The sequence below is a fragment of the Macaca nemestrina genome, chromosome X (genome assembly GCF_043159975.1).
Source record: "Macaca nemestrina isolate mMacNem1 chromosome X, mMacNem.hap1, whole genome shotgun sequence".
Lineage (NCBI taxonomy): Eukaryota > Metazoa > Chordata > Mammalia > Primates > Cercopithecidae > Macaca > Macaca nemestrina.
In genome coordinates, this window is record NC_092145.1 from 86118272 (window position 1) to 86129035 (window position 10764).

The following is a 10764-nucleotide window of genomic DNA, read 5'->3' on the forward strand; positions in this document are numbered from 1 at the left end:
AGCAACTAGTTTCAATTCCTACCTCCCCATCCCCTGGAAACCACTAATCTACTCTCTATCTCTATGGATTTCCCTATTCTGGACATTTTATATGAATGGAATCATACAATATGAGGCCTTTTGTGTCTGGCTTCTTTCACTGAGTATATTATAAAGGTTCATCCATCTTGCAGCATGTAACACTACCTACTTTCTTTTTATGGCTGAATAATATTCCATTGTATCTATGTACTATAATTTGGGGATTATTGCCATATTAATAATATTAAGTCTTTCAATCCATGAGAATGGCATTTGTTTTCGTTTACCTAGGTCATCATTTAACTTATTTCAATGGTGTTTTATAATTCTCAATGTACATGTCTTCCGCATCTTTCAAAATTTTACTCATAAGTATTTTATTCTTTGGATGCTATTATAAATGAAATTATTCTGTTTTCTTTTTATTGTGGTAAAATCTCTTGAGATCTATACTCCTAACAAATTATTAAGTGTGCAGTACAGTATTATTAACTATATACACATTGCTGTACAACACATCTCTAGAAATTTTTCATCCTGCAGAAGAAAACTCAACACCCATTGAACAGCAACTTCACATTTTCCCTTTTCCCAAGCCTCCAGCCACCATTATTCTACTCCCTGATTCTATATGTTTGACTGCTTTAAATACCACATGCAAGAGGAATTGTGCAGTATATGTCCTATGACTAGCTTATTTCACTTGGTATAATGTCCTCAAGATTCATCTGTACTGTAGCATATAACAAAATTTCCTTATTTTAAAAGGCTAAATAATATTCCATTGTGTGTGTATACCACATGTTTTTAATCCAGTCATCCATCAATAGTTATTTAGGTTGTTTTGACCCCTTGGCTATTGTGAATAATGCTGCAATGAACATATGAGCGCAAATATCTCTTTGAGATCCTGCTTCTGATTTTTTAGATAGATACGCAGAAGTAGGATTGCTGGATTATGTAGTAGTTCTGTTTTTAATTTTTTTTAGGAGTTTCCATACTCTTATTTATAGCAGTGGCACCATTTTACATTCCCACCAACAATGCAGAGTTCCAATTTCTCCACATCCTCACCAACAATTGGTATTTCCTGTCGTTTTGTTTGTTTTAATAATGGCCATCTTAACAGGCACTAGGTGATATCTTATTGTGGATCTAATTTGCATTTCTCTGATGATTAATGATATTGAACATCTTTTCATATATCTGTTTGCTATTTGTGTGTTGTCTTTGGAAAAATTCAAGTCCCTGGATGATTTTTAAAATTGAGTTATTTGATATTTTTGCTGAGTTGTAGGAGTTCCTTATATATTTTGGATATATTTGGATAATGTTCTCTTATCATATATTGGTTTGCAAACATGTTCTCCCATTCTATAGGTTGCCTTTTCACTCTGCTGCTTGTTTCTTTTGCTGTACAGAAAATGTTTAGTTTAATGCAGTCCCACTTGTCTAGTTTTGGTTTTGGTGCCGGTGCTTTAGTGCCATATCTAAGAAATCATTGCCAAGACCAATATTACAAAGCTTTCCCAATTTTTCTTCTAGGAGTTTTAGTTTCAGGTTTACAATTGTGTTTTTCATCTATTTTGAGTTTTTTTATATACTATAAGATTAGGGTGCAATTTCCCTCTTTTGTATGTGGATATTCAGTTTTGCCAACACCATTTGTTAAAGAGACTATTCTTTCTCTTTTGTGTAGTCTTGGCACCCTCGTGAAAGATCAGTTGACTGTATATGCCTGTGTTTATTTCTGGGTTCTCTATTCTGTTTATATGGCTTATATGTTTGTCTTTATGCAGATACCATACTGTTTTGATTACTGTAGATTTGTAATATATTTTGAAGTCAGGAAGTATGAAGCCTTGTGCTTTTTTTCTTTCTTAAGATTGTTTTGGCTATTTGGGGTCTTTTGTGGTTCTGTATGAATTTTAGGCTTGTTTTTCTATTTTCATTTAAAATCCCATTGGTAGTTTGGTAGGGATTGCATTGAGCCTGTAGATTATTTTGGATATCTTAATATTAATTCTTCCAATACAGGAACAAGTAATGTTTCTCCATTTATTTGTGTCTTCTTTAACTTCTTTCAGCAATATTTTCTTGTTTAAGTGTACTAGTCTTTCACTTCATTAACTATGTTTTTCCCATTTTATTTTTTGATGCTATTATAGCATCAAATAGGAATTTGGAAGTATTGCCTCCTATTGATTTTTTCTGAAGCATTTGAGAAGGATTGGTAACAATTCTTCTACAAATGTTTGTTAGAATTATTCAGTAAAGCCATCACTTCCTGTGCTTTTCTTTGTTAAAAAGTTTTTAGTTACTGATTCAATTTCCTTACTAGTTATAGGTCTGTTCAGATTCTATTTCTTCATGATTCTTTCTCAATAGGTTGCATGTTTCTGGAACTCTATCTGTTTCTTTCAGATTACCCAATTTGTTGGCATATAATGTCTCATAGTAGTCTTTTATGATTCTTTTTATTTCTATGACATCAGTTGTAATGTCTCCTCTTTCATTTCTAATTTTATTTTTTTAGGTCTTTTCCTTTTTTTTTTTTTTTTTTTTTTTTTTTTTTTTTTTTTTTTTTTGAGATGGAGTCTCACGCTGTCACCCAGTCTGGAGAGCAGTGGTGTGATCTTGGCTCAATGCAACCTCCACCTCCCAGGCTCTTGCAATTCTCCTACCTCAGCCTCCAGAGTAGCTGGAATTACAGGGGTGCGAGCCACCACGTCAGGCTAATTTTTTTGTATTTTAATAGGCACGGGGTTTCACCATGTTGCCCTGGCTGGTCTCGAACTCCTGAGTTCAGGCAATCCGCCCGCCTTGGCCTCCCAAAGTGCTGGGATTACAGGTGTGAGCCACCGCACCTTGCCTCTTTTTTTCTTAATCTAGCTAGGGGTTTGTCAATTTCATTTCTTTTCAAAAAACAATTCTTAGTTCCATTGGTCTTTTCTATTGTTCTTCTAGCCTCTGTTTCATTTATTTCTACTCTAATCTTTATTATTTCCTTTCTTCTACAATTTTGGGCTTAGTTTGTTCCTTTCTCTCTAATTCCTTGAGATGTAAATATAGGTTTTTAATCAAAGATCTTTCATCTTTGTTAACAAAGACATTTACCCTTTTCATCCTGCTTTTGCTGCATCCCATACGTTTTGGCTTGCTGTGTTTTCATTTTCATTTGTCTCAAGATATTTTCTAATTTCCCTTTTAATTTCTTCTTTGACCCATTGGTTTTTCAACTGTGTTGTTTAATTTCCGTATAGGTGTAAATTTTCCAGTTTTCCTTCTGCTAGTTGTTGTTGTTGTTGTTGTTGTTGTTGTTGTTGTTGTTATTATTATGAGACAATATCTCACTGTGTTGCCCTGGCTGGAGTGGCATGATCATAGCTCACTGCAGTCTCAACCTACTGGACTCAGGTGATCCTCCTGCTTTAGCCTCCTGAGTAGCTGGGACTACAGGCATGCACCATTGTCCTGGCTAACGTTCTAATTTTTTTTGTAGAGACAGGGGATCTTTATGTCGCCCAGACTGGGCTCAAATTCCTGGGCTCAAGCAATCCTTCTGCCTCTGCCTCCCAAAGTGTTGTGATTACAGCCATGAGCCCCCATGCCTGGCCTTGCTATTGATTTCTAGTTTTATTCCATTATGGTAAGAGAAGATGCTTGATATAACTTCAATCTTCTTAAGTTTGTTAAGGCATATTTTGTGACCAAGCATGTGGTCTGTCCTAGAGAATGTCTCATGTGCACTTGAAAGAATGTGTATTCTGTTGTTGCTGAGTAAATGTTCTGTATATCTCTGTTAGAGCCATTTGGTTTACAGTGTTATTCAAATCCTCTGTTTATTTATCATTTGTCTGGGTGTTCTATCCTTTATTAAAAGTGGGTTATTAAAATCTCCTACTATTGTTACGTTGGCGTCTATTTCTTCCTTTAGTTCTGTCAATGTTTGCTCCATATATTTAGGTGCTCTGATGTTCAGTGCATACATAGTTATAATTATTATCTTCCTGGAAAACTGACCTTTTATCATTATATTTTCCTTTTTGTCTCTTGTGATAGTTTTTTACTTAAAATCTGTTTTGTCTGACATAAATATGACCTCCATTGCTCTCTTTTGTTTATTATTTTCGTGGAATATATTCTCCATTGTTTGCTTTCAACATATTTGTGTACTTCAATCTAAAATGAGTCCCTAGTAGACAGCATAGCTGGATCTTGTTTTTAAAAATCCATTCAGCCACTCTATGTCTTTTGATTGGAGAGTTTAATTTATTTACATTTAATGTAATTACTAATAGGAAAGGACTTACTATTGCCATTTCATTCTTTTTTTCTGTCTTAAGGGTTTTTTATTTGTTCGTTTGTTTTGTTTGTTTTATGTGATAGGGTATTTTTCTGTCATGCAGGCTGGGGTTCTGTGGCACAATTATAGCTCACTGCAGCCTTGAACTTCTGAGCTCAAGCAATCCTCTTGCCTCAGTCTCCTGCACAGCTGGGAATATAGGTGCACACCACCATCCCAGCTATTTTTTTTTTTAACTTTTTAAAAGATGGAGTCTTGCTGTGTTGTTCGGGTGATCTGAAACTCCTGTCCTCAAGTGATCCTCCTGCCTCAGCCTCCCAAAAAGTGCTGGGATTACAGGCATGACTGCTGTGCCTGGTCTGTCTTATGGAGTGTTTTGACTCTCTTTTCTTCTCTTTCTGTCTTCCTTTGTGTTTTGTTGACTTTTTGTAGTTACATGCTTTGATTCCTTTCTCATTTTCTTTGCTGTATCTTCTATAGTTACTTTCTTTGTGATTACCATGGGATACCTAAGATATCTTATAGTTGTAACAATATATTTTAAACTGATAACATCTTAAGTTCAGTCACATATAAAAGATGTACCTTTTTACTTATCCCCCCACACTTTCTGATGTTAATGTCACAAATTACATCTTTTTATATTTTGTATAAATATATACAAAATATATCACAGTAATCTGTATTTGTCTAAATATTTACCTTTACTAGAGATCTTTATACTTTCATATGGTTTCACCTTGCTATTTACTATCCTTTCATTTCACCTTGAAGGATTCCCTTTAGCATTTCTTCTAAGGCAAATCTAGAGGTAATGAGCTCCCTCCGTTTTTTGTTTATCTGGGAAAGTCTTTCCTTCTCCTTCATGTTTGAAAGACAGCTATGCCAAATGTATTTTGTTGGCAGTATTTTTCTTTCAGCACTTTGAAAATACATCCCACTTTCTTCTGGCCTACTAGGTTTATGCTGAAAATTTTACTGATGGTTTCACTAGGACTCCCTTGTACATCATGAGTCACTTTGCACTTGCTGCTTGGAAAACTCTCTTATCTTTGACTTTTCACAATTCAATCGTAATTTGTCTTGTGGACTCCGTTGGTTTCATCCTAGTTGGAGTCCTTTGGGATCCTTGACTATGGATGTCCATTTTCTTTCCCAAATTTTGGAAGTTTTTGTCTGATATCTTCAAACAGGCTTTCTTCACCTTTCTCTCTCTTCTCCTTCTACAATTCCTATTATGTGTATATTGGTCTGCTTGATGGTGTCTCATGGTCTCTTCAGCTTTGTTCTTCACTATTTTTCTTTTCTTTTTCTTTTTTTCTTGAGACAGGGTCTCACGTTGTCACCCAAGCTGGAGTGCAGTGGCATGAACATGGCTCACTGCAGCTTCAACTTCCTGGGCTCAAGCTATCCTCCTACTTCAGCCCCCCAAGTAGCTGGGACTACAGGCATGTGCCACCAAACTCAGCTAATTTTCTTTTTGTACAAAAAGTACACAATTTTTGTACAGGGTTTTACCATGTTGTCCAGGCTGGTCTCAAACTCCTGAGCTCAAGTGATCCTCCTGCCTCAGCCTCCCAAAGTACTGGGATTACAGGTGTGAGCCACCATTCTTGGCCTCTTTTTTTTTTTTTTTTCTTTCTTCCTCTGACTGGATAATGTTAAAGGACTTGTCTGTGAGTCCATTGATTCTTCTGCTTGGTCAAGTCTCCTGTTGAAAAATTCTCTAGTGAATTTTTCAATTCAGTTATTATATTATTCAGCAGCAAAAAAAAAAATGTTTTGTTCTTTTTTTATATGTTCTATTTTTTGTTGATATTTTCATTTTGTTTATGCACAGTTTTCATGAGTTCACTGAGCATCTTTGTAACAGCTGTTTTGAATTCTTTGTCAGGTTGTTCATTTATCTTAATTTCTTTTTTTTAATTTTATAACTTTATTTGATGTTTTTGACGATCAGTGATTTAGTTTTCATCCGCATTGACTGTCTGTAGATTTTCGAAAGTGGTAACAGGTACATAGGTAACCAAAGTGTAGAGCTTATTTGGTGAATCTTCATCCTTATTATGTTTTCTGGACAACCGCACATGGATAGGGTATGGGACATTCCTTATTCCTCTGGCCGGGACAGCTTTGTTGAGCCTGGTATCAATACGCACATCTGGAATTCCCATCTCCTTCATGGCAAATTTCCGAATCTCTTTGAGTGCCCGAGGGTCACGCTTCTTGAAGCCCACTGCATGGATGCGCTTGTGAATGTTGATAGTGTACTCTTGGGTCACCCCCTTGTTGATGGCAGAATGGCTCTTTTTCTTGTCATCATCCTTCTTTGTGGGAGCCATTCTGCTGGGTCTAAGTTGGAAAAGAAGCTATCTTAATTTCTTAAGAGTTGGTTTCTGGAGATTTATTTTGTTCCTTTAATTGGGTTATATTACCCTGTTTTGTTGTGTGGCTTATAAATTGGTGCTGTTTTCTGTGCATTTGAAAAAAATACCTATCTCTGCTGGTCTTTACACTCTGTCTTTGTATGGAAAAAGACCTTCATCAATCAATCTGGCCAGAGATTCTGGAGGTCTCTCAAATATTTTCTGCGGAAATATCTTCTCTGAATTTGTGTATGTAAATTACCAACCTGAGGAATATTCTGGTTTATTTTTTAGGGGCTCATAATCTTTTGCTTCCCCTAGTGTCTGTGTGTGGTACTGCAGATTCTCTGGAGCTGCCACAAAGCATCCAATTCTTTTTTATTCTCAGTGGTCCCCATGTTTCTAGAAACATGTATGCTGGATTATGTCAGTGCTCTGAGTTGGTGAGACAGTAACCAGTCCCTCAGCCAGCCTCCTGAAAATCTTGAACATTAAACACATGCACCACTCCACTCACTCTTCCATTTACCCATGAAGGAAAGGCCACTGAGTTGAATCGGCCTCTGTCTGCTGTACCATGGGTCCTTTAGAGTAGCAGCCAAACACCCTCCTCTCTTTTGTTCTCAGATGCCCCCAGGTGTCTAGAATTCAGTCAGCATTCAGTCAGCATTCTGAGACAGACAAGATAGAAACCAGTTCCTCATACAGCCCCTGAAAAAGCTGGAATGTTTGACACACCCACCAACTCTTTACCTTTCCATGGAGAAGCCAGGAATTGGAAGTTTTCTCCCACTGGTTCCACTCTGCACCAGGGGGAGAGAACATGGTGAGGGGGTGCATGCTAATGTTAACCATCAACTTTGTCTGAACATTGGATGTATGATTCAGCCTTCTGTTTCCCCCTCCATAGGGAAGCCAGAAGCTGGGAGTTCTCTCCTGATTATTCCATGCTGAGCCAGGCGAAAGAACAGGGTGAGCGAGTGCCCCAGATATTCTAACTGACTTTGATGCAGCTGATGTCATGCTCATGTGGGGTGCAGGAGCTTCTTAAATGGTTTCTGTATTTCTCATAAAGAATTGTTGTTGAATTGATGTCTCTGTGCAAGAAAGGACAGTCTAGGGCTTCCTTTTCCACTCTCTTCCTAATGTCACTTCCTCTGGAATTGTTTGCTAAATTTCATTTTGATTGTTCATTGCTAGTGTATAGAAATACAACTAATTTTTATATTGATTTAGTATTTGCAACTTTGCTGAACTTAGTTGTTAGCTATTATAGGGGTGTGTGTGTGTGTGTGTGTGTGTGTATCCTTTATGAATTTTCTGTGTAAGATTATGCCATCTGCAAATAGAGATAGATTTACCTCTTTCTTTCCAATCTGGATGCTATTTACTTCTTTTTCTTGTCTAGGAAATCTCCATTACAGTGTTGAATAGAAGTTGAACAGGAGTGATGAAAGTGGACATCCTCATCTAGTTCCTGAACATGCGGGTAAGTAAGTACTCAGGCTTTTACTATTAGGTATCATATTAGCTATGCTTTTTTGTTTTGTTTTGTTGTTTTTTTGCAGATACTTGTAGCTGGGTGGCAAACTTATCTTCTATTCCTAGAAGATAAGGAATATCTTGTTGAGAGTTTGTATCATGAATGGCTGTTGGATTTAATCAAATGCTTTCTCAGTGTCTATTGAGATGGTCATGTGGGTTTTCTCCCTTATTCTATTAATATGGTGTATTGCATTGATTCATGCTTATATGTTGAATCAGCCTTGCATTTCTGGTATAAGTTTCACTTGGTCTTGCTGTTTATTTCTTTTTATATGCTTCTTAATTCATTTTGGCATATAGTGCTTTTAACATGCTGTTGTATTCAGTTGGCTAAAAATTTTATGGAGTATTTTTGCATCAATATTCAAAGAATATTGGTCTGTAGCACTCTTCTGGTGATTGCTCTTGTCTGACTTTGTTATAGAGATAATACTGGCCTCCTACAATGAGTTAGGAATTTGATTTTTTAAAAAATTACTAACACAGTCTCTATGCTTGTTATAAGTCTGTTCAAATTTTCTACTTTTTTGGACTAATTTTTGGTAGTTTATGTGTTTCTAGAAATTTATCTAATTTCTTGGCATATGTATTAGTCTGAGTTCTTCAAAGAAACACAAGCACTGGGATATATAATGAGATTTATTATAAGGAATTGGCTCACACAGTTATGGAAGATGAAAAATTCTAAAATCAGCTGTCTATAAGCTAGAGATCCAGGAAAGCTGGGTTTGTGTAAATTTGGTGTTATTCTTTTTTTTTTCTTTTTACAATTTTTTTATTTTTTAATTTTTGTGGGTGGATAGTGGGTGTATATATTTATGGTGTATTTGAGATATTTCGGTGCAGACATGCAATGTGTAATAATCACATCATAAAAATGGTGTATCCGTCACCTCAAGCATTTATCCTTTATGTTATACACAATCGAATTATAGTCTTATAGTTATTTTAAAATGTACAATTAAATTATCATTGACTGTAGTCACCTGCTGTGCTATCAAATACTAGGTCTTATTCATTCTTTTTAACTACTTTATTTTTTTACCCATTAACCATTCCCACCTCCCCCAAAACCTCCCCAGCCTCTGGTAACCATCCCTCTACTCTCTATGTCCATGAGTTCAATTGTTTTGATTTTTAGATCTCACAAATAAGTGAGAATATGCAATGTTTCTCTTTCTGTGCTTGGCTTATTTCACTTAGCATAATAACCTTCAGTTCCATCAATGTTGTTGCAAATGACTAGATGTCATTCATTTTAGGACTGAATGGTACTCCGTTGTGTATAAGTAGCACATTTTCTTTCTTCATTCATCTGTTAATGAACACTTAGGTTGCTTCCAAATGTTGGCTATGGTGAACACTGCTGCAACAAATAGTTTTGATTTGCATTTCCTTGATGATCAATGATGTAGAGCACCTTTATATATGTCTGTTTGCCATTTGTAGGTCTTCTTTTGAAAAATGTCTACCCAAATCTTTTGCCCAGTTTTTAATCATATTATTAGGTTTTTTCCTATAGAATTGCTTGAACACGTCTATATTCTGTTTGTTAATCCCTTATCAGATACATAGTTTGTAAATATTTTCTCCCGTTCTGTGGGTTGTTTCTTCACTGTATTGATTGTTTCCTTGGCTGTGCAGAAGTTTTTTAACTTGGTGTGACCCCATTTTTCCATTTTTGCTTTGGTTGCCTGTGCTTATGGGGTATTACTCAACAAATTCTTGTCCAGACCAATGTTGTGAAGAGTTTCCCCAATGTTTACCTCTAGTAGTTTTATGTTTTGAGGTTTTTAATCCATTTTGATTTGATTTTTGTATATAGTGAGAGGTAGGAGTCTAATTTCATTCTTCTGCAAATGGATATCCAGTTTTCCCAGCACCATTTATTGAAGAGATTTTTTTCCCCAATGTATGTTCTTGGGACTTTTGTCAAAAATGAGCTCACTGTAGGTGTGTGGATTTGTTTCTGGGTTCTTTATTCTGTTCCATTGGTCTGTGTGTCTTTTTTAACGCCAGTACTATGCTGTTTGGGTTACTTACAGCTCTGTAGTATAATTTGAAGTCAGGTTCCTCCAATTCTGTTCTTCTTGCTCAGGATAGCTTTGGCTATATGGGTCTTTTGTGGTTCCATATAAATTTTTGCGATTGTTTTTTGCATGTCTGTGAAGAATATCATTGGCATTTTAATAGGGATTGCATTGAATCTGTAGATTGCTTTGGGTAGTAGGGAGATTTTAACAATATTGATTCTTCCAATCCACAAACATAGAATATCTTTCCATTTTTTGGTGACTTATTCAATTTCTTTCATTTGTGTTTTACAGTTTTCATTGTAGATATTTTACTTCTTTGGTTAAGTTATTCCTATATATTTTATTTTATTATGGCTATTGTAAATGGGATTAATTTTTTAAATTTCTTTTCAGATTGTTCACTGCTGTCATATAGAAATGCTGTTGAATTTTAGGCCAAGCACGGTGGCTCATGCCTGTAATCCCAGCAGTTTGGAAGGCCGAGACAGGC

General features: G+C 35.9%; 1 protein-coding gene across 1 annotated transcript; it reads right to left on the reverse strand.

The window, feature by feature from the left end:
* Positions 1-6291: 6291 nt before the first annotated feature.
* LOC105476685 (large ribosomal subunit protein eL31-like) lies at positions 6292-6669 on the reverse strand. Its single transcript, XM_071089112.1, has one exon. It carries the CDS (start codon positions 6667-6669, stop codon positions 6292-6294), a length of 378 nt encoding a protein of 125 aa, XP_070945213.1.
* Between the last annotated feature and the right edge of the window lie 4095 nt (positions 6670-10764).